General features: G+C 38.7%; 1 protein-coding gene across 1 annotated transcript in view; it reads right to left on the bottom strand.

The window, feature by feature from the left end:
* Nucleotides 1-25,683, bottom strand: part of GABRG3 (gamma-aminobutyric acid type A receptor subunit gamma3) — a gene marked incomplete at both ends in the record, with an annotated part of 420,476 nt that overhangs the window by 354,557 nt on the left and 40,236 nt on the right. The window contains one exon of the mRNA XM_079699611.1: nt 3,505-3,572. Within this exon, the coding sequence (XP_079555737.1) occupies nt 3,505-3,572 (68 nt within the window). The remainder of the gene's footprint in view (nt 1-3,504; nt 3,573-25,683) is intronic.

The following is a 25,683-nucleotide window of genomic DNA, read 5'->3' as shown; positions in this document are numbered from 1 at the left end:
GAAAACGATCCTAGCATTAGACTCACCCTTGATCCCTTTTCATCTCAAGTTCCAAGTCAGAACTATAGCTCTAGAGGTGCTGCTGCTGCGCGTTCCTGATGACCACAGAAACGCAGTGGGCTAGAGTCAGAACCACTGCTCTGGGGTGTCCATCCTCATCAGCTCCAGCTCACTCCTCACAAATAAGTGGGAAAGGCAGTATCTTCTCTACCATGATCTCATGAAGATCACATGAGACAGACTGATAGCAGAGAATAGGTATCAAAGCATTACTTTTCTTTGTTCCATTACTAAAAGGTTTCTTATGGTGAATATTCTCAAAAATAAACTCTCAAGCTCCCTTGTATGCAGCTTCCATACAAGGTCTGAAACAAATGATGAGTAATTTCCGTGAGGAACTGTGCACATTTAGATATGTTATAATGACAAAGACAGAGTATGTGATTGAGGCTTTGTAAAAAAAGATTCTCTTCAACCCATCTGAACCATTTCTAATCTCCTCTATAACTGGAAAAAGCATAAACAACTCCAAGAGAGACAAGACAATGAAAATCAATCTGTTAAACAAGAGATCGAAATGCAACTTCATTTTATTTTGCAAGGAGAATGTCTGAAACTGAAACTTCAGTATGAATAATCTCAATAAAAGAAGCAGAAAAGTGGGAGGGAGGAGAGGAGGGGGAGGAGGAAATTGTGGTTTTCTCTCTTTCTTTAATTGTTAAATGAATATTTAGGGGGGAAAAGCCATAACTTTATCAGGCTTTAGCTTATCATCAAAACCGCAATAAAAATTTACATCCTTAAATCCTGTACACATCTCTAAATTGTGCCTTTCTCCCATAAAATGTTTTTTAATTTGATTGTTTTAGTCTCTCTCATTTTTTTTCTATTATTATTTCTGACTCAATCCCCAATTCCCTCTTAAACACTCAGTTCCCTACTTTTGAATTGCTTTTCTTTTTCACGCGGTCCACTTTAGAGTACTTTACAATTCTTTTGAAACTGTGTCATTTGGTTTCATAGATATAGTGGGTATGTGTGATGTGCTCAGCAATGGGAGAAGAAGCCCTTTATCATTCTGACTTCCAGGAAAAGTGCTAGGAACACAAAGGCTGGAACTACTAATCCTTCAGGAAGCAGACGCAGAGAGAATTTTTAGAGCAGTGGAACTACTATGTATGATTCTGTAATGGTTGAAACACGTTGTTACATATTTGTCCAAATCCACAGATGTACAACATCAAGAGTGAATCCTAGTGCAAACTGTGGACTTTGGGTGACGATGACATGTCAACATGGGTTCACTGACTATAACAAATGTCCCCCACTGGAGGCGGTGTTGATAGTGGGGGAGGCCATGCATGAGTCGGGGCATGGAGTATATGAGGAATATCTGTACCTTCCTCTGACTTTTGCTGTGAACCTAAAAAAAATGTTTTTACAAATAAAAATTTAAATTAAAAAAAAAAGCAACTCGGAAGCCCCTGACACCCTGAGTCCTCTGAAACCTCTCTCAGGAGTGCTGCACATTCCCTCCTCCGGGAACATGAATCTACCTTTGTTCTGGCTCTCTGGGCACGATGATGGTTTATTTATGAATCTGGATTTGAACTAATCTCTCGTGAAGTCAGACGTGCACATACTCAGATGGAAGGGTCTGCACACTCCCCAGAGCAGGGTCTGTCTGGGGCAGAGCTGAGGGTGAAGCTGACTCTTCACCACACATGGCCTCAGAGCCTCAGTCTCTGCAGGTCCACAGTGCCCCCAGCCCCGCCCACCCACATGGCCTTCAAACAGCACATCAGTCCCTCAGTCCCCAGTCGTGTCACATACCTGCTGTCCTGCCTTTTACTGGGGACCTTCCTACCTGTCCCACCTGGCAGACCCCTGCCTATCGGCTTCAACCCAGACTGAGAAGACATCATCAGAGAAATCTATCCCAACTGCAGTGGGCTTTCCTGAGGGGGTGCCAGCCATTAGCAGAGTCCTTACCACCCTGTGGGGACTGTTACTTTACTTTTAGCCTCCTCTGCAGCCTATGATTTTCATGCAGAAAAGTCTATCAATTCCAACAGCAAAACCTAATCCTGGGCACAAAGGAGATCTCAAGGTTACAGGAGTTCATGATAATCCCTAGATATGCAGATACAAGCAACTGTTCCTAAAACACCTAAAACAATTTTGTGACTATGTATCTATGGAGGCACTTTTGTTTTAGTGTTAGACATAAATCAGTGGCTGAATAAAGTGTGGTGGAACTAGTGTAAGAAAATAAAACTCCAAAATAAGAAACAAACTGAGAAATGACTACTCAGTGTGGTGAACTGAATAATTATTTATCAGGGAAAGGAAGTATTACAGTCACGGTCTACATTTCACAATCTGCAGCCCATAGGTTGTGTGGGGTGAATCCTCTTTTATTCACTTCGCCTCTTTGCTAGTGGCCCATCTCCAGTGTATGGATGACCTAGGGGATTTTTTTTAAAGTGAGTGACCCATAAATTTTAGCCCCACATGGAACCTTTATACCATCAACAAAAGGATGAACACTTTTAATATCTGGCAATGAAAAGAAAGGATTTTGCTATTAATTTTGGAAGGATTATTTCCATCCACAGAACTTTGCAATGAAAGGAAGGCTTCTTAAGTTGGCATTTTGCAAACCTCTCTCAGCCTCAAGCATCCCCCAAATCCAGGAGCCGTTGTGCAGCAGGGAAGCACAAAGAAGGCCCCAGCGTTAGGGGTTCCTGCGTCGCTGGGCCCGCAAAGCAAGTGCCTGCTCCTAGAATCCTCCACATTCTGCTCAGGGAGGCCCACCCCAGCCTGAGGCGCCTGTGAGAAGACCCTGACACAGGTGGATGCCAACATACCAGCACCTTCCTAAGAGCTAAGCACTTTGTACAGGGAAGGCCTTCTTCTACACTAGAAATAGTTACTACTGGAGCTCACTTTGCTTGTAAGTCTGTGAAAATACCTTCCTCTATTAGGAAAAATCACACATATACTTGATCCCATACTTTCTCCCCTGTTTAAAAAAAAGGCAGGATATTTACCCTCAGGGAGACAGAAGTATCAACTAGGTAATCTCAGATCCTTTCCTGAGAAATGTTGAAAGGCAGGTCTTTTGAATCTTGAAAAATGAACTAAATTAAAAAAGCTGTCATTTATATTCATCCCTAGTATAAATGAGGTCAGACATAGCCAATGACTGCACAACTGAAAATAACATCATCTGGAAATCTATACACAGTAAACACACTTGTGGACAAGATGGGGATGAGATACTTTTTAATCATTAGAGCAACATCTCACTGCTGGTGTCAAAATCTCTACTCCTTGAGTTTTACCATTTTCAGTGTTTAAACTTTCAATAAATACTACATATTTAAGAAGTCAATTGTGAGTTTAAACTTGCATGATAAATCTAGAGCAGAAACCACAATGAGAATCTAAGCAAGAACTGATGCAAAGACTGTGAGATCAGAAAAGAAAATATCGTCTTACCATGTTTATTGATGACACAGGACCAATGCTGTTAACATAGATGTCAACATCAATTACGGTGGGTTTTACTGTGGAGAAAACAAATGTGTGTTAATACACTGTGCTAGAGAGACCGAGGAAAGTGCTACTCAACTTCCTCTGAGTCACACACTAACAGCTCAATGGCATGTGGGAAAGGGGTGTATTTTTCTTTGGGACTTGCCAGGTAGTTACAATTCTCAAAGGATTAAAGAATCTTACTCGTATTTAATAAATTCTAAAAAACCCAGGATATTTATACGCTGCAAGTTGCCAGTGATAGATGACCATAAAGATACTCTATAGCATTTGTTTAGCTGATTATATGGCAGAGAAAACATAAAATGTTAAAATATAAGACACTGCATAAGAAATTTAATGTCAAAGTTATGCTAAGAAATCAAACCCAAGTAATGAGTAATATCAGGGACAATTCAAGTTATTTATCCATTACCTGGTTGCAACTCAAAGCAAAGATCTGGAGAGTACATACACCAAAGGAGATTAAGAAATACTGATTATTGGTGTCATTATTACCTAAAGAAACACACACACACATATCACAGACTTTAAATCATACAACTCAAAAAAGAATAACACTTTATGGGCTTCCCTGGTGGCGCAGTGGTTGAGAATCTGCCTGCTAATGCAGGGGACACAGGTTCAAGTCCTGGTCTGGGAGGATCCCACATGCCGCGGAGCAACTCGGCCCGTGAGCCACAACTACTGAGCTTGCGCGTCTGGAGCCTGTGCTCCACAACAAGAGAGGCCGCGATAGTGAGAGGCCCGTGCACCGCGATGAAGAGTGGCCCTCGCTTGCCACAACTCGAGAAGGCCCTCGCACAGAAACGAAGACTCAACACAGCAAAAATAAAATAAATAAATTAATAAACTCTTACCCCCAACATCTTCTTTAAAAAAAAGAAAAGAAAAGAAAAAGAATAACACTTTAGTAAGTCAAGAAATTACCATTCCAACTATAAGGGAGTAAAATTCATATAACAAGAAACTGTAATATCTAACATCGTGCATCAGAGGTAAAATTGGCTCATTTAACCTTAAAGAAAATCATTTTCCCTTTCCTTGGCAAAAATGGAACTTGGGAGACCAGTAATGAGATTCCTGAGACAGCCACCTCTGAGTCAGGGGTCCGTGCCAGTGAAAAGGAGGCGTCTCTCTTTCCCCAGCACTCAGCAACTGATAACGGGGAGAAAAACACCAATTTCAGAATATTTCTGCCCCAGAGGAACATGAACAAGACTCCTGAACCTTTGCACATAAACACAGAGTGTTTCTATGGAAACAAGGGTGTTCGCATCTGCAATTATTTTGAGTTTCCTCCAGTTTTGCTAACTAATCATTCACAAATGGACTTCTGCACTCTACTTCTGGAACTATGAGTGGCACCTGTAAGCTCACAGTCTGTTGTTCAATTATGTAACCAGCATTCTTCAGCCTGAGCCATGTTGTCTGGACCTCCAAGAAAATGAAAATAATGACAATGAACTGGAGCCAACTACTCTGACATCTGTCAGCGCAACCAAGCCACGTTAGCTTCAAAGAGCTGTTGGCATTTTGGAAAACACCGCAATATAATTCTAAGTATTATGTGTCTAGTGCTTAAATTTCATAAAAGGACTATTCTTCATTTTAGGCTGAGCTTTGCTAACTACTCTGAACAGTAAGTAGCATCTTTCTTCAACTTAATTGGGTTCAGCAAGTGTTATGTCTACAAACGCTGTGCTGCATAACCTTTGGTAATGTTATACAAAGGCTGTGTTAAGTCAATCAGTTGAGGACCTACTTTTTTCAAGAGATTTTTCTGGTTGTTTCATGGTACTTATTAGACTTTAGGCTTCCAGGGCTTTTAAACTCATTAAATAAAAAGGGCTTACAGATGTAAAGCCTTAACAACTTGAAGTGGGATGTGTCAAATGAGTATTAAGTGCAATAGTATAATAAAGGTTTTAAGAGAAGAGTTTGGAAAACACAAACACACATACACACACACACACACACACAAAACTTGGGGGAAATAAACTGTTTTAAGTAAATTCTCGTTTAAGCAGCGTCATGCTAAAGTAAAAGAAGCCTTTAGGAAAGTGGCTCTGACAGTGGTACCCAGGAAAGAGACTGGCCACAGGAGACTCAAGGTTTACAGTTCATAGATTACAGATTAAGCCCGGACTAGTGATCTTCAATTAGGATGCCAAGACCATTCAATGGGGAAAAAGTATTTTCAACAAATGGTGCTATGTAAACTGGATACCCACAAGCAAAAAACTGAAGTTGAACCCTTACACAATATACAAAATTAACTCAAAATGGATCAGAAACCTAAAGGTAAGATTTGAAACTACAAAACTCTTAGAAGAAAACATAGGAGAAAAGCTTCATGACACTGGATTTGGAAATTATTTCTCGTATATGACACCAAAAGCACAGGCAATAAAAGAAAAAAATAAATAAACTGGACTACATCAAAATTAAAAACTTTTGTGCATCAAAGGACACAGTTAACACAGTGGAGAGGCAACCCACATTATGGGAGAAAACATCTGTAAATCATATGTCTGATAAGTGGTTAATATCCAAAAAATAAAAAGAACTCCCACAACTCAACAATAGATAAGCAAAACAACCTGATTTAAAAATGGGTAAAGGGGGCTTCCCTGGTGGCGCAGTGGTTGCGAGTCCGCCTGCCGATGCAGGGGACGCGGGTTCGTGCCCCGGTCTGGGAAGATCCCACATGCTGCGGAGCGGCTGGGCCCGTGAGCCATGGCCGCTGAGCCTGCGCGTCCGGAGCCTGTGCTCCGCAACGGGAGAGGCCACAGCAGTGAGAAGCCCGCGTACCGCAAAAAAAAAAAAAAAAAAAAAAAAAAAATGGGTAAAGGACTTAGACATTTCTCTAAAGAGACATACAAATGACCAATAAGCACATGAAATGACATTTAACATTATTAGTCATTAGGGAAATGCAAATCAAAACCACTTCACATCCATTATGATGGCTACTATTAAAAAAAAACAGAAAAAAAACAAGTGTTGGCAATGACATGGAGAAAATGAAAAACTTGTACACTGCTGGTGGGAATGTAAAATAATGCAGGCAATATGGAAAACAGTATGGTGGTTCCTCAGAAAACAAAAAATAGAACTACCCTATAACCCAGCAATTCCACTTCTGGTTATATACCCAAAAGAATTAAAATCAGGGACTCAAACATATATTTGTACACACATGTTCACAGCAGCATCATTCACAACGGCCAAAAGGAGGAAGCAAGCCAAGTGCACATGAAGGGATAAATGGGTAAACCAAACATAGTATATACATATGGAATATTACTCAGCCTTTTTGTATTTGTTTATGTGATGGTCAGTCAGGTGCAGCCTCAAGAAGAGAGGCTCAGGAAAACAAAATTGATTTATTCACAGGTCCTAAAGACAGGAGGTATGGCATGCTTTGCCTGACTACATGGTTAAGACATACGGGTGGTCAGGAGGCAGAAGACAGGGCAAGGGAGGGGGTGCTTAGGCCCTGATCCGAATTGGAGTCTCTGAAGGACAGGCAGAGCAGGGAAGGGTAAATAGCTCGGGTTGGCTAGTTTGGCTAGCTTGAATAATTCCTGTGGGCTTTCAGCTATACAGGTGGTCTCCAGTGGCCTGGTACCAGGCCCTGGGATGATTAAAACAGAAAAGTATTGCCTGCTGGGGTGTAAGGGCTGTATAGAGGAGGTATGACTCTGGATTGAATAGTCTGTATGTTCAAAGGCCTGCTCCAGGCTGGGCTCCTTGCCATCTCTAATAATTGGCTAACCCTAGAAGAGGCAGTTTCTGCCCAATCAGGAAGGGTTTTTAAGATATCAAAACATCATAATATACAGAAAAATTTAAATATATATAGAAACCCTGTCATGGTAAAAAGTAAATAAATTATATTTTAATGGAAAAAATTCTGGATGTCAATATCTTTGGGGCTAGACATTCAAAACCACATTTAACATAGTACAACATTCCTTTTAAACTTCAGCCCCTCTTGTGAAAAAAAAAACAATTTTTATTTCCAAAATGCCCAACAAGTTACCTGGTAAGGGGCCCCATTTGGGTGTCATAAAGGGGTACTTCCTAGAACATGTCTAAAATGCCAACCCTGAATAAAACAGGTACTAAAAACATTTCTTAGAAGTTTGATTAGGTCCTCTTTGTTTATTTTTGCCTTTATTTCTTTTGCTTTGAGAGACTGACCAAAGAAAACATTGGTTTGATTCATGTCAGAGAATGTTTTGTGGTGTCATGTCTTACACTTAAGTCTTTAAGCCATTTTGAGTTTATTTTTGTGTATGGTGTGAGGATGTGTTCTAACTTCATTGATTTACATGTGGCTGTCCAGCTTTCCCAACACCACTTGCCGAAGAGACTGTCTTTTCCCCATTGTATATTCTTGCCTCCTTTGTCGAAGATTAATTGACCAAGGTGTGTGGGTTTATTTCTGAGCTCTCTGTTCTATTCCATTGATCCATATGTCTGTTTTTGTGACAATACCACATTGTTTTGATTACTGTAGCTTTGTAGTATAGTCTGAAGTCTGGGAGGGTTATGCTGCCAGCATTGTTCTTTCTCTTCAGAATTGCTTTGGCAATTCTGGGTCTTTTGTGGCTCCATATAAATTTTAGGATTTTATTTGTTCTAGTTCTGTGAAAAATGTCATAGATAATTTGATAAGGATTGCACTAAATCTGTAGATTGCTTGGTGCAGTATGGCCATTTTAACAATATTAATTCTTCCAATCCAAGAGCATAGGATATCTTTCATCTCCTTGAATCATCTTTGATTTCCTTTATTAATGTTTCATAGTTTAGAGTGTATAGGTCTTTCACCTCCTTGGTTAGGTTTATTCTAGGTGTTTTATCTTTTTGATGCAATTTTAAACAGAAAATTTTTACTTTTTCTTTCTGATATTTTGTTGTAAAAGAAATGCAACAGGTTTCTGTATGTTAATCTTGTATCCTGCTACCTTGCTGAATTCACTTATCAGTTCTAGTAGTTGTTGTGTGGAGACTTTAAGGTTTTCTATATATTGTATCATGTACTCTATATGTAGAAAATTATGGTTTTGAGTTATTATAGTTTCCTGGACTTTACATGTTAAATTTTCACATGAGATTAAATACTGCAACAGGAAGAATAATTTTTTAAGGTTCCCTGGAACCTGATGGTGACGACAGGCTGACTCAAGTGGTCAAATAGGCAAAGAGCTGATAAGAGATTGTCCAAGACAAGGGTACTCCTGAAAATAGGCATCTGTTACAACAGAAATTATACTAACTCCCTGAGAGAAGGAAAAACTGAAGGTGACATTAGAACAAATGAAACCATTTCTATTCACTCATAAGTAAGCAAGAAATAGACAATGACAGACACACAGATTAGAATAAATGGAATATAGGGCTGGTAAGTGTTGACAGGGACAGAACTGTGGAGTGGAGTGACTGTAGTTGTCCACAGAAGGAAGTCCTAACAAGCTACCCCAGACTGGCAGCAGTAGGGATGAGGAATAGAGACCCCAAAGAATGCTGAGTAGATGTGCTACATGGGCAACAGCCAAGGGAGTATGTCGCCTGGCCGCTGGGCTTCAAAGAGTGGCTCTGTCCTCACCAGTTCTGTAATATTGAAAAGTTTCTTAACATCTCTGTGCCTTAGTCCCCCTACGTCTAAGATGAGCTCATAGCAGAACCTAATTCATGATGGGGGCTGAGAGGGGTTAGTTGGATTGTTGTGAAGTAAATAGTAGGTACTCAGTAACGTTTTTTGCTATGGCTTCTGAGGCCCCCTAGAATTAGACACAGAAAAGAATGCCAAAATCTTGCATTGGTCATTCTTTCAAATAATATTTATGCCTAAAAGTCACCCTGGTCACTTAAAGTTTTATTTTTTCATGAAAAGTTTAAATATACTGATAGAAACATTTACATAGCAACAAATGAATAGAAAAAAAAGAGAAGTAAATAATACCAACTCTCGGGCTTCCCTGGTGGCGCTGTGGTTCGGAGTCCGCCTGCCGATGCAGGGGACACGGGTTTGTGCCCCGGTCCGGGAGGATCCCACATGCCGCGGAGCGGCTGGGCCCGTGAGCCATGGCCGCTGGGCCTGCGCGTCCGGAGCCTGTGCTCCGCAATGGGAGAGGCCACAACAGTGAGAGGCCCGCGTACCGCAAAAAATAATAATAATAATAATACCAACTCTCATGCCCATGAGGGTTAAATAGAAGGGCTCTTCCCATAACTGGGAACCTCCCTTCCAATCTTCCCTGCCTTTGAGGAAAGGGAGTGAGGGTTCCTCTGCTGTTGACCTCTCCAGCTTATTGCTCCCTTACTTTACCTGAACTAAGAGTGCCCCTGGGCAAGGTGATGCATGAGGTAGACCAACTCCCCTATTCCATCACCAACTTCTGTTTAAGTACTTTTTCCCATCCTTCTGCTAATGCCTACAGACAAAAGTACTGTTAATGTATATTAAATAGCATTGTAATAAGCATGTTGCATTTAATCAGTATGTAATACCATTTTCATTTCCATTTAAGGACAGGAAGTTAAAACACAATTGAGGAGGTGACTTATCTAGGATTCTGCAGCCTCACAGAAGCAAACCCCCAGAGTTCCACCCTCAACCTCCCAGAGACTTAACTTTGGCAATGAAGCTTAAAGGGATTCTGGGGAACAATGACTTCAGTGGGAGTTTACCATCACCACCACCATCACCACCACAAACAATCTTTCCAGCCTCTTCTTAAAGTGAAAATACTCTGTCTCTGAGGCTTATATTAACTTCCTCTATATGATCTCAATGGAGATGTGTTTTCAAAAGTTTTTCTCTAGCTTGGAGAATATTAAGTTAGTGGGGTGGGTGGATGAAGAGATTTGGGTAAGAGGTACATAGAATGGGCAAACTTAGTTAATATTACAGTTCTGCCAAGATCCTAGGTCCATGCAAAAATGTTTGACATAGCCTAGTGCTAGATCATTTAGATGATGAAGTCACTGTTATGGGTTCCATTTCAGGTTTAGGGTTCCTATATGGCCAGTTCTGACTTTTGATTATAGTGTTAGAGCTAATCCCATCTCCACTAGTCTCAGAACTATGGATTCAACTCTAAAGTTCTCACTTCTCTTCAATCATCCTTTAGGCATATGATCACAAGTGGGCCAAGAAGAGTTTACGAAGATCAAGATAAAACTGCCATCACCTCAGACCTGGGTCAGACCTGATAGTAATATGGAAAAGTAATACGGAATATTACTTTTCCATAATAATATGGAAAAAGGTAAATGGTGAGATTCCACGTTTGTATACACTCAAATAAAATGTTTTACTAAAGTAGACAGCTTGAGAATTCACATTCTCAGAAGAATGAAAAAAGCACTGGGGTTAAAGTTCAAAACCACAAATTCTTCAGAGCTCCAGTGGGTAGATGCTCCAAAGCTCATATAAGGAAATAGAAAAGTGGAACATACATCCAATGATCTGATTTTTGGAAGGAATGCCCAAGAGACTGGTTTCTGTCTTGCCTGAATTTAAGCACTGACAGGAAGGGGACACGCAGTTGGGGACTACTGAGAACAAAAGTCATCAATAGGTTTGACATGTCAGCAGAGTCTGCAGTACAGGAGACAGACCCCAAGGGAAGATCCTCGGTAGAAACTGGCAAACCTCTTCAATTAGATTACATACAAAAGCCCAGAGAGGTGCATTCCCAGACAAGGCTTGAGAGATCACCAGCCTTTCTAGTCAGAAGACAGCTGAAAGTCCTTCATATACAAAACCAGATTGCAAAGACTGGGAGAAGTGGCTGATTTCTTTAAATGCCTAAATGCCACAGAAGGTAACAAGGCATACAAAGAAACAGAGAAACATGGTCCAATCAAAGGAGCATATTAAACCTCTGGGAGATAAAACAGAAATATATGAATTACCAGACAAAGAGTTCAAAATAACCATCATAAGGATGCTCAGTAAATGAAAAGAGAGCACATATGGACAACTAAATGAAATCAAGAAAACAATGCATGAGCAGAATAAGAATATCAAAAACAGAGAGAGAGATAGAAATTATAAAGAAGAACCAAACAGAAATTCTGGAGCTGAAGAATATAATAACTGAATTGAAAAATTAACTAGAGGGACTCAGCATCAGACTTGACTGAGCAGAAGAAAGAATCAGTGAACTCAAAGGTAGGACACTCGAAATTACTAAGATAGAAGAGCTAAAAGAAAAAAGAATGAAGAAAAGTGAAGACAGCTTAAGGGTCCTATGGAATAAGGTTCATCAAGAAGAACAACATATGCATATGGGAGTTCCAGAAGCGAACTAAGAGAGAAAAGGGCAGCAAGCCTATTTGAAGAAATAATGGTCCCAAATGTCCAATCTGGAGAAGAGAAATGGAGATATAAATTCAGGAAGTACAAAAAATTACAAGTAGGATAAATCTAAAGATATCTACACAGAAGTACATCATAATCAGGTTGTGGAAAATCAAAGACAAATAAAGGATCTTGAAAACAAAAAAGAAATGTGATTCATCACATATAAGGGAGCTCCTATTAGTTCATCATTGGATCTCTCAGCAGAAACTTTGAAGGCTAGACAAAAATAAAATGATATACGCAAAGTGCCAATGAAGAATACTGTATCCAGCAAAACTGTCCTTTGAAAATAAAGAAGAAATTAAGACTTTCTCAGCTGAATAAAAGATGAGGGAGTTCATCAACACTAGACCTGTCCTACAAGAAATGCTGAAGTAAATCCTTCAAATTGAAGTGAACAATAAACAGCAACACAAAACCATATAAAAATGTAAAACTTGGAACTTTCCTGGTGGCACAGTGGTTAAGAATCCACCTGCCAATGCAGGGACACGGGTTCGAGCCCTGGGCTGGGAAGATCCCACATGCCGTACAGCAACTAAGCTTGTGTGCCACAACTACTGAGCCTGCGCTCTAGAGCCCACGAGCCACAACTGCTGAGTCCACATGCCACAACTACTGAAGCCCGTGTGCCTAGAGCCTGTGTTCCGCAACAAGAGAAGCCACCACAATGAGAATCCTGTGCACTTCAAAGAAGAGTAGCACCAGCTCACCACAACTAGAGAAGATTCTGTGCAGCAACGAAGACCCAATGCAGCCAAAAATAAAAAATTAATTAATTAATTTTTAAAATGCTTTAAAAAATGTAAAACTCCCAGGTAAAAATATATAAACAAATATAGAATCCTATAGAATCGTAATGTATGTACATAAAATGCTTAATTATGGTATAAAAAATTTTTTAAATCAAAAGCATAAAAAGTTATTTGAAATCTATGTTACTGGATACACAATGTAAAAAGGAATAATTTGTGTCATTAATAGCATAAAGTTTACAAAGGGTAAAGAGATGTAAAGAAGTGGAGTTTTATATGCAATGGAAGTTAAAATATCAGTTTATCATAGATTGCTGTAACTTTATTTTTTTAATATCTTTATTGGAGTATAATTGCTTTACAATGTTGTGTTAGTTTTTGCTGTACAACAAAGTGAATCAGCTTTATGTATACATATATCCTCATATCCCCTCCCTCTTGAGCCTCCCTCCCACCCTCCCTATCCCTTTCCCCCAGGTCTTCACAAAGCATCAAGCTGATCTCCCTGTGCTCTGCTGCAGCTCCCACTAGCCATCCATTTTACATTTGGTAGTATATATATGTCAATCCTACTTGCTCACTTCGTCCCAGCTTCCCTTTCTCCCCCATGTCTTCAAGTTGGACATGTCTGCATCTTTATTCCTGCCAGGCGACTAGATTCATCATACCATTTTTTTAGATTCCACATATGTGTGTCAGCATATGGTATTTGTTTTTCTCTTTCTGACTTACTTCACTCTGTATGACAGACTCTAGGTCTATCCACCTCATTACAAATAACTCCATTTCGTTTCTTTTTACGGCTGAGTAATATTCCACTGTATATATTGCCACATCTTCTTTATCCATTCATCTGTCAATGGACATTTAGGTTGCTTCCAAGTCCTGGCTACTGTAAATAGTGCTGCAGAGAACAGTGGGGTACATGTATCTTTTTCAATTATGGTTTTCTCAGGGTATATGCCCAGTAGTGGGATTGCTGGGTCATATTGTAGTTCTATTTTTAGTTTTTTTAAGAAACCCCCATACTGTTCTCCATAGAGGCTGTATCAATTTACATTCCCACCAACAGTGCAGGAGGGTTCTCTTTTCTCTGAACTCTCTCCAGCACTTATTGTTTCTAGATTTTTGATGGTGGCCATTCTGACCGCTGTGAGGTGACATCTCATTGTGGTTTTGATTTTCATTTCTCTAATGATTAGTGATATTGAGCATCCTTTCATGTGTTTGTTGGCAATCTGTATATCTTCTTTGGAGAAATGTCTATTTACGTCTTCCACCCATTTTTTGATTGGGTTGTTTGATTTTTGATACTGAGCTGCATGAGCTGCTTGTATATTTTGGAGATTAATCCTTTGTCCGTTGCTTAATTTGCAAATAATTTCTCCAATTCTGAAGGCTGTCTTTTTGTCTTGTTTATGGTTTCCTTTGCTGTGCAAAAGCTTTTTCGTTAGGTCCTATATGTTTATTTTTGTTTTTATTTCCATTTCTCTAGGAGGTGGGTCAAAAAGTATCTTGCTGTGATTTCCGTCATAGAGTGTTCTGCCTACATTCTCCTCTGAGAGTTTTATAGTGTCTGGCCTTACATTTAGGTCTTTAATCCATTTTGAGTTTATTTTTGTGTGTGGTGTTAGGAAGTGTTCTAATTTCATTCTTTTGCATATAGCTGTTCAGTCTTCCCAGCACCACTTATTGAAGAAGGTGTCTTTTCTCCATTGTATATTCTTGCCACCTTTATTAAAGACTGTATGTGCATTGGTTTATCTCTGGGCTTTCTATCCTGTTCCACTGACCTATATTTCTGTTTTTGTGCCAATACCATACTGTCTTGATTACTGTAGCTTTGTAGTATAGTTTGAAGTCAGGGAGCCTGATTCCTCCATCTCCATTTTTCTTTCCCAAGATTGCCTTGGCTATTCGGGGTCTTTTGTGTTTCCACACAAATTGTAAAATTTTTTCTTCTAATTCTGTGAAAAATGCCATTGGTAATTTGATAGGGATTGCACTGTATCTGTAGATTGTGTTGGGTAGTATAGTCATTTTCACAATATTGATTCTTCCAATCCAAGAACATGGTATACCTCTCCATCTGTTTGTATCATCTTTAATTTCTTTCATCAGTGTCTTATACTTTTCTGCATACAGGTCTTTTGCCTCCTTAGGTAGGTTTATTCCTAGGTACTTTATTCTTTTTCTTGCAATAATAAATGGGAGTGTTTCCTTAATTTCTGATTTTTCATTGTCAGTGTATAGAAATGCAAGAGATTTCTGTGCATTAATTTTGTATCCTACTACTTTACCAAATTCACTGATTAGGTCTAGTAGTCTTCTGGTGGCATCTTTAGGATATTCTATGTATCGTATCATGTCATCTGCAAACTGACAGTTTTACTTCTTCTTTTCCAATTTGGATTCCTTTTATTTCTTTTTCTTCTCTAATTGCCGTGGTTAAACTCCCAAAACTATGTTGAATTACAGCGGTGAGGGTGAGCACCCCTGTCTTTTTCCTGATCTCAGAGGAAATGCTTTCAGTTTTTCAACATTGAGAATGATGTTGGCTGTGGGTTTGTCATATATGGCTTTTATTAAGTTGAAGCAGGTTCCTTCTATGCCCATTTTCTGGAGAGTTTCTATCATAAATCGGGGTTGAATTCTGTCAAAAGCTTTTTCTTCATCTATTGAGATTATCATATGGTTTTTATCCTTCAGTTTGTTAATAGGGTGTATCACATTGATTGATCTGCATATACTGAAGAATCATTGCATTCCTGCGATAAACCCCACTTGATCATGGTGTATGATCCTTTTAATGTGCTGTTGGATTCTGTTTTCTAGTATTTTGTTGAGGATTTTTGCATCTATGTTCATCAATGATACTGGCCTGTAGTTTTCTTTTTTTGTGACATCTTTGGTTTTGGTATCAGACTGCTGTAACTTTGAAATGTTTAAAATACTTGCATTGGTAACCAGAAAGAAAATATCTGATAGAATATAAACAAAGGTGAATGAGAAGAGAATCAAAATATGTCACTACAAAAAAACAAATGGGGACTTCCCTGGAGGTGCAGTGGTTAAGAATCCGCCTGCCAATGCAGGGGACACGGGTTCAAGCCCTGGTCTGGGAAGCTCCCACATTCCATGGAGCAACTAAGCCCGTGTGCCACAGCTACTGAGCCTGCGCTCTAGAGCCCACAAGCCACAACTATTGAGCCCACGTGCCACAACTAGTGAAGCCCGCATGCCTAGAGCCCACGCTGTGCAACAAGAGAAGCCACTGCAATGAGAAGCCCGCACACTGCAATGAAGAGTAGTCCCCGCTCAACGTAACTAGAGAAAAGCCCACGCGCGTGCACAGTAACAAAGACCCAACACAACCAAAAATAAATAAATATTTTTAAATGAAAATAAAAGAATGCAAAAAGAGGGACAAAAAAGGCTGCAAGACAGAAAACAATTAATAAAATGAAAATAGTAAGTCTTTCCTTATCAATAATTACTTTAAATGTAAACAGATTAAATGCCCCAATTAAAAAACATAGATTGGCTCAATGCATAAAAACACAAGGTCCAAACTATATGATGTCTACAAGAAACTCAACTTAGATCTAAGGACACACACAAGCTAAATGTGAAAAGATAGAAGAGGCTATTTTATGCACATGGGAACCTAAAAAGAGCAGGAGTGGTGACTTACCAGACAAAAGAGACTTTAAGATAAATACTGTCACAAGAGACAAAGAAGGTCATTATGTAATGATAAAAAGGCCAATTCACCAGGATAATATAAGAATTATATATGCTCCTGGTACTTCCCTGGTGGTCTAGTGGTTAAGAATCCACCTTCCAAGGCAGGGGAGGGAAGTTTGATCCCTGGTCAGGGAACTAAGATCCCACATGCGTGGGGCAACTAAGCTCATGTGCTCTAGAGTCCGCATGCCACAACTAGAGAGCCCAAACGCCACAACTACTGAGCCCATGTGCTCTGGAGCCCGCATGCCACAACTAGACAGAAGCCCACATGCCACAACGAACAGCCTGTGTGCCGCAATGAAAGATCCTGCGTGCTGCAACTAAGACCCAATGCAACCAAATAAATAAATATTTTTAAATATATATATATATGCTCCTAACATTAGAGCCCCCAAACACATGTAGCAAAAAATGACAGTACTGAAGGAAAAAACAGATAGCAACACATTAACAGAAGTCAATACCCCCTTTCAGTTATAGATATAACAATGAGATAGATCAATAAGGTGCCAGAGGATGTGGAAACACTACAGACCAACTGCACCTAACAGACATAAAAAACAGAGCTCCAACACAACAGCAGAATACACATTCTTATCAAATGCCATAGAACATTCCTCAAGATAGGCTGCATATTTTACCATTAAAAAAACTTAACAAATTTACACAGATTGAAATCATACATACAAAGTATCTTACCTGACTATAATGGAATGACACTAGAAATAAATATGAGAAGTAAAACAAGAAAATGCACAAATATGTTGAAATTAACTCATTCTTAAACCAATGGATCAAAGAAGAAATCACAAGGGTATTTAAAAATATCTGGAAAGAAAGAAAACAAAAACATAACATACTAAAACTTATGAGACACAGTGAAAGTCATACTAAGGAGGAAGTTGATACCAAATAAACACATTTAAAAAAAGAAAGATCTTAAATCAACAACCTAACTTTACATCTCAAGGAACTAGAAAAAGGAAAACCTAAACCTGAAGTTGGCAGAAGGAAGGAAATAATAATGATTATTTCAGGAATAAACATAATAGAAAACAGAAAAACAGTAGAAAAAATCAACAAAACCAAGAATTGATTCTTCAAAAATTTCAACAAAATTGATAAACCCTGAGCTAGACTAACTCAGAGAAAAAGAGAGAAGACTCATATAACTAAAATTGTAAATGAAAGGGGGACATTAAAACTGATGTCACAAAAATAAAAAGGATAACAGACTAATATGAACAATTATATACCAACAAATTGGATAACCTAGAATAAGTGGATAAATTCATAGAAACATACAACTTAATAAGACTGAAGCATGAAGAAATAAAAATCTGAACAATTAACTAGTAAGGAGACCACATTAGTAATAAAAACCTAACACAGAAGAGCCCAGGACCAGACAGCTTCACTGATGATTTCTACCAAAAGAAGAATTAACAACAATCCTCCCCTAACTCTTCCAAAAGTCAAAGAGGAAGAAACACTTCCAAACACATTCTATGAGGTCAGCATCACTATTCTCGTACTAACACTAAACAAAGACACAAAAAGAAAAGTACAGACCAATAACATCTCTGATGGATTCTAATGAAAAATTTTCAACAAAATATTAGCAAACAGAATTCAACAGCAAATTAAAAGTATTATACATCATGACCAGGTAGGATTTACTCTTGGAATGCAAGATGGTTCTACACATTAAAATCAATTAATATAATACACAACAGTAACAGAATTAAGAAAAAAACCACATGATTATCTCAACTAATTCGAAAAAAACATTTGACAGAATTTGACACTGTCATAATGAAAAACATTCAACAAACTAGCAACAGAGGGAAACTACCTCACCATAATAAAGGCCATAAAAGAAGAGCCCACAGCTTACCTGAAAAGAAATAAAAGGCATCTAAATTGCAAAAATGGATTTATAGAAGAAAAGTATCATTTACAGACACATTATCTTATAAGTAGAAAACTCTAAAGATTCTACACACACACACACACGCAGTGTTATCACTAATAAAAAAATTCATCAAAGTTTCAGGACATAGAGTCATGAAAATTCATTGTGTTTCTACACATTAACAATGAACAATCTGTAAAAGAAATTAAAGGAAAAGTTCCATTTACAATAGAATCAGAAAAAATAAAATACTTAGAAATAAGTTCATCTAAGGGGGCAAAGGACTTGTACACTGAAAACTACATGACACTGCTGATTGAACTTAAAGAAGACACCAATAAATGAAAAGACATCTTGGGTTCATGGAGGGGAAGACCTAATATTTTTAAGTTGTCAATACTACCCAAAGTGGTCTACAGATTCAATGCAATCCCTATCATAATACCAAGGACATTTTTGGTAGAAACAGGAAAACCCATCCTGGAGTTGACATGGCATCTGAAGGAACCCTGAGGAGGAAAAATATCTTCTAAAAAAAGAATAGAGTTACCAGTCTCACACTTCTCAACTTTGAAACAACTTCAAAGCAACAGTAACCAAGACAGCATGGTACAAGCATAAAGACAGATATACAAACCAATGGAACAGAATAAAGAACACAGAAATAAACCCCTGCGTACATGGTCAAATGATTTTTTACAACAGTGCCAAGACTACATCATTATCATTCCATTGGGGAAGGACAGTCTCTTCAACAAATAATGTTGGGGAAAATGGATATCTACATGCAAAAGAATGAAGCTAGACTCTTACCTAACCCCATTTAGAGAAATCAACTCAAAATGTATCAAAGATCTTAATGTAAGACAAAACTTTAAGATGCCTAGTCTTAAAACTATGTGGGGAAAGTTTCATGACATTGGATTTGGCAATAATTTCTTGGATGTGATAGCAACAATGGCAAAGATAGACAAATGGGATTACATTAAACTTTAAAAAAACTTCTGCAAAACACACTAGCCAAGAGGTGGAAGTTACCTAAATGTCCATCAACTTATGGACATTACATGTGCATTAGATCTTTCTTTATTCATCAAGAGTGAATAAAGAAAATGTGGTATACACATACAATGGAATATTACTCAGTCTTAGAAAAGAAGGAAATTCTGTTATATACTACAATATGGATGAACCTTGATGACATTATGTTAAATGAAATAAGCCAGTCACAAAAGGACAAATACTATATGATTCCACTAATATGAAGTGTCTAAAGCTGTCAAAAGCCAGCAGTGAAATTCTATGATTCTATTACAATTGATTAAGCCTAAATAGTACAAAACATTTTTCACTGAACTATTTTGAATTTATTTCACTTTCCTTTGTAAAAGTAAATCTACTTTTACAATTCATTTTTCCAGTATTACAATTAAAGTGTTTTTTTAATACTTACCTGTTTCCTGTCCTTGCCTTCCTACTTATCTTTATTCATTCAACAAACAATCAGCAGGTGATTACCAAGCTGGATAGGGTTCTAGGAGCTGAGAACAGACCATAATCAAGACATAAAGCTCCTCCCTTCATACAGTTTAAATCCTAGTGGGTCAGACAGATAAGAAACAAGTAAACTGATCCATAAACCAAATATTTTGATAGTGGTGAGTACAATGAAGGGAATAAACCTAGGCACTGAGAAAGAGTGACTGTGATGTGGGGACAGGAGCCCACCTTAGATACAGCGGCTCACTCCCCTAGAGCCATTACACTCTATGCAGTTCATGTAGCCTTGGTGTATAGACAAGTTTTGGATAAGCAGACAGCCAAATTACATCCAATGAGTTGTAAATATAAACATTTAGAGTCCCAGAAACAGGGAAGAAAAAAATTTTGAAGAGATTTTAGTCAAGGAATTTCCAAAACCTGATGAAAGACTTCAAATCACAGATCTAAGCAATTCATCAAACCCCAAGAATCTTAAATATAGAGAAAGCTATACCTAAACATGTCATTAGCACACTGCTGAGTGGTCATTAAAGAAAAATAATCTTAAGAGCAGATAAATAAAGGTAAGTTATATACAGAATGAAAATGATGGCTGTTACATCATAAGAAATAACAGAGGACAGAAAACAATGGTACAAGATTTTTAAAGTACTGAAAGAAAAAAATGTTAACCTATAATTCTATACACAAAAAAAATCCTTTGAAAATAAAGGGTAGGGCTTCCCTGGTGGCACAGTGGTTGAGAGTCCGCCTGCCGATGCAGGGGACACGGGTTCGTGCCCGGGTCCGGGAAGATCCCACATGCTGCGGAGTGGCTGGGCTCGTGAGCCATGGCCACTGAGCCCGTGCGTCTGGAGCCTGTGCTCCACAACTGGAGAGGCCACAACAGTGAGAGGCCCGCGTACCGCAAAAAAAAAAAAAAAGAAAAGAAAATAAAGGGTAAGTACACATATCTTCAGCCAGACAAAATCTGAGAGAATTCATCCACAGGAGATGTGCACTATAAAAAATATTAAAGGAACTTCCTCATACGATTAAATAAACTATAGCATCTGCAAGAAGGAATAAGAAGCACCAGAAAAAGCTGGTAGCATTGTTATCAGACAATTTAATTCAATCTAAATTTGTTATCATCCTACTATGACAAAATGTTACACCAAGGGGAACATAAAGACAAATTAGATGAACTGTCTTAGAAACTCCTACAGTGAAGAAAATAAGATATACATGTCTGAGTAGAGAACAAAGTTGAAAGTAATATATTCTATAAAAATTACATGTGTATTGTAGAGTTTACTGTGGTTTGCAAAGAAAGCTCAACGGACAAAGTGACCTTTTGAAGTTAGGCTACACTAATAGAAACAGGTAACCTAGGCAGTCAGAATAGCAGGAACGGCTGCAGAGAAATCACTAAATACATACTGGGATCATTAGATAATTCCCTTATCTTTTTTTTTTTTTTTTTTTTTTTTTTTTTGCGGTACGTGGGCCTCTCACTGTTGTGGCCTCTCCCGTTGCGGAGCACAGGCTCTGGATGCGCGGGCTGAGCGGCCATGGCTCAGGGGCCCAGCCACTCCGCGTATGTGGGATCTTCCTGGATCGGGGAACAAACCCATGTCCCCTGCATCGGCAGGCAGACTCTCAACCACTGCGCCACCAGGGAAGTCCCATTCCCTTATCTTCAACTGGTATTTAGCATGCATGAAAGAAGGGAAAATATGTTGGAAGAAAGGTTTACTATAAAAATTATTATAGAAGTTTGTTGTCTGAATAAGAAGCTTAACATTCATGTTGAAGAATATTAACAAGGAAAGGTTTTGCATCACAGCTGACTTTATCCAGATGGTTCTGGCAACAGTGGAAAGCTATAAGGATGAGATGTGTAACTGCCAGGCCAGTTGGGAGTGATTTTAAAAGCTTCTGTACATGTGAAGTTAAAGAGTCTGCCAGAACAGCATGCACCTCAAATATCCAGAAGTAAACTGCAAAGGTAGACCTAAGTAGTAATGGTCCAGGTCAAAGTAATAGATTTGAGAACATATGTATTAATACATGGGGATGGTGGCTGAAGCCACAAATGTCGACATTACTATCAAATTAAAGATGATTTAAAAGAGAAAGAGAAGAGAACAAAAGATAACTTATTGAAGGTCCAGAGGGCTGGGTGACAGGAGGAGGGAGAGATGCCGGAAAGGGGCTAGTAAGATAGGGGCTGCCCATTCTAATCTAGTTCCAACTTTGGATGGATGGATGTTTGCAACACTGGACCTCAGAAGGCTCTGCCTTGAGGATGAGAACTATCTTAACTGTAAGAACAATACTAGTTAGCATTTACTGAGCATTTATAACACCATCAGTCTTAGCAGTAAGCTCATTAAGTAAAACCTAGGGCAAGTGAATACATATCAGAGGTTGAAGAACATTTGGCAAGATTCCCCTGCCTTCCTCAAATTTCTTCCTTACCTGGTTAGAAGCTCTTTTTAGTTTTATTTATCTATCTACCTCTGTTGATATGTATGTGTATATGTATGTATTTATTTATTGGAACCTAACAGTTTTTCAATCTATATGTATCACCCAGTAAAACACAAATATGGGGCTTCCCTGGTGGCACAGTGGTTGAGAGTCTGCCTGCCGATGCAGGGGACATGGGTTCGTGCCCCAGTCCGGGAAGATCCCACATGCCGCGGAGCGGCTGGGCCCGTGAGCCATGGCTGCTGAGCCTGCACGTCTGGAGCCTGTGCTCCGCAACGGGAGAGGCCACAACAGTGAGAGGCCCGCATACCGCAAAAAAAAAAAAAAAAAAAAAAACCACAAATATGCTGGTAGGATTAGCACGTTCCAATTTGCATAACCAGCTTGGTAAGGGAAAGTCAGGACAAAACTGAGAAGAAAAGTAAGAAGACTCCAAAGACCAACCCACCCAATTCCAATATTGATGGACTGTTCCCTATGGGTTGCTATCAATATGCAAGCTGTATCAATGGGATTCTTTATGCCACCTAGAGGAGGCCCCATTAACCCAGTGTGTGTCTGAGGAGCTTTGATAAATGCCCAAAGCAGCTGGAGAGGAAGCTGTGGACAAAGCCTGGGTCAGAGTCCAAGCAGTCTTGCTCAGAGTCTTGCTTCACATCTTTCCCGCTCCCAGCCCCTGTCCTCACCCTCTCTTAACTATCTCCTCTGAGAATGCTCCTCACACCATGGGACCCCAGCTGTACTGAAAAAGGGAGCAGATTCTGAATCTTCCTCTGACCTAGCCTATAGCTAGGTACTGTGGAGAAGGACCAGGGAAACTCCTTCGTATCACCAGCTGAGCTTCACCCCCGAGCAGCAATGCAGAAGTTTCAGCTCATGGCAACTCCTGAAAGCAAGCAAGAGGCTGGTCTGCTGGTGCCATTTATCACACTAATATTGTCCCCATTCCTTTGCTTACAACTTAAAAAAATTATGCATGTCTCTTTGCAATGGGTTAGTAGGAAGCGGTAAAGGAAGAATGTTTTATTTGAAAAAGTTGCTGGCACCCAGTGTTTAAGCAAGCAATTTGAGAACTGAACAAAACAGGCAGACTAAGTATGTAGTTTTATTTACAGAGGCCACACAGGCCTGTCAGCTTCTATGAGAGCAGAATTCAGGACACTGTACCCCAGATTCTATTCTTGACTGAATCTTTGAGTGATTATTGCTCAAAAGTTTCCTATCCCACCTATACTTGGAAGAACAATTGTTCACCATAATTTCAGAATTAAAATTAAGGGCATGTGCACAGTCACCTGAAATGCAAACCAAATGTTCAGAATGTGAGACTATTAAAGAGTTAGTCACTGTTTTCATCCATTTAGGTTTATTGTCAACCTTCTACAATAACAGTAAACACTAATGTTAAATATTCAGTGACTATGTTCTAATAGATTTTAGTAGGTTAATACATACGTGTTTTCAACACTGATTCCAGATGTGAATTTTTCTGTTACATTTTAAAATAATGCATCTGAAATAATTATTTCACTGAATTACTTTTAAATGATCCATACCCAGGGCAAATTGTGGCTAATCTTAATTCACTACCAGTTTCATATGTAACAGTATCTGTAATATGTTTAGTGATAGCTTGTATTATTCTCTAGAAATGAAAGATGGACAGTGGATAACATTTAATGAGGAAACATTTTCCAAAATTTTGCATTTGGAAAATGTATGCCTAGATAAAGCCCAAAGCATTGGTCCAAACAGGAATCAATAACTATTTAGGAGATCAAATAAAGGTATTCCCTTTCACCATTTCTCTTAATAATGCTGCTCAAAGCTTTGATCTAGAAGTGGAAAAATGATGGTTAGTTTTGGAGATGTTTACTCATCTCCATGCCCTGCTGTTAGAAGTATGCATCAAGGCAACTCTTCTGGAAAGTTTGTATCCTTCAGCCAAGTAGTTCTGATTCTATAAATTCAAATTGGGGAAAAGCTATCATGGTAGATAGAAAATAGACAAAAACTCTGCCAGCAAGGGTAGAGCCTACTTAATCTAGGTTAACCTTGTGATTCACTTTGACTACATAACCCAATTCTTGTCCCATCCAAATTCCAATTGCTCCTTTGGAAACAAGCCCAGACTAGCCAGCTGGAGGAAGAGAGATGATATGGAGGCTGAGGCCCAGGTATCTTAGCCATTCCAATCATCCCATTAGAAGCCCAGGCAGGTCAAGGAGGCCACCAGGCACCAGCCAGCCCCTGGCTGACCCTCCAACTAAGCCCACCCCAGCTAATTCCTGTCATACTGCCAAATCACATGATAATACGTTTTAAGACACTAAAACCTAGAGTGGTTTATTTTATACTAATGTCAAATGTGGATAAAAATGGATGTACCAGTGTTATTTACAATATGAAAAAATGTAAACCAAATAAATGTCCAACAAAAGAAAAATGGAAACCTATCAAATTACAGTTTTAAAATACTTCATGACACTCAATTACCAAGTATATAATGTTATGTGGAAAAAGTGAGACTACTAAACTCTCTAACTTCACTATACTTAAACTTTTAATAGAAGCTGGAAAGACGTATGCCAAAATATTCACATGTGATAACTTCTGAGTAAGAAAGTGAGTTGTTTTTATTTTTTACATTATTTCACACATCCCCTTTTTACAAAACAATGTCTTTTTAACTTAAAAATAATAACCAAAGGAAAAGTGAAATGTTGCATCCAATGTAAATTACTTCATTAAGATACTTAGCAATTTAAATGTTGAGGGGAATGTTAAACAATTTTAACAAATTCTGCCATAATCTTGTTGTGAATTTTCTAAAGTTTATTAAATCAGAATGATTTACTTAGAGAGGAATTGTTATCCATGAAGACTGGCCTGCTGCCAGGGGGATGGAGATGGATTCAGACACTAAATAGGCTCTACGCTGGATGACACTGAAAACTCTCCCCAGGGGACAGTGAGCCCTCATGACAGTATGTCATCAGGCTGTGAGTCCAGGCAGCGCCTTCAACAAACTGCATCACAATTATAGTTTCAGTGATGTAACAGCAGGGAGGTTTTCAATATTTGAGTAAACTACTGATTACTTTTAAAACTTGTTTATTGTTGGAAGAAGAATAAATTTACTGGTGAGAATACTCTAAAAGTTTCAGCTTTTCCACTGTTGTGGTTGACATAGGTAAAAGTAAGTGGTTTCCTATGTAATCACTGTAAAAACATATATAAAACCCCAGACACAGTAGTTATCCTACAATATTTGCCATTAGCTAATAATACCCAAACACTCCCTAAAGAGTCCATTTGTCCCTGACCAGAGTCTAAAA

This window comes from Hyperoodon ampullatus (assembly GCF_949752795.1).
Source record: "Hyperoodon ampullatus genome assembly, chromosome: 3".
NCBI lineage: Eukaryota > Metazoa > Chordata > Mammalia > Artiodactyla > Ziphiidae > Hyperoodon > Hyperoodon ampullatus.
Note: the sequence above shows the minus strand (reverse complement) of the source record. Positions and strands in the feature narration are given on the sequence as shown.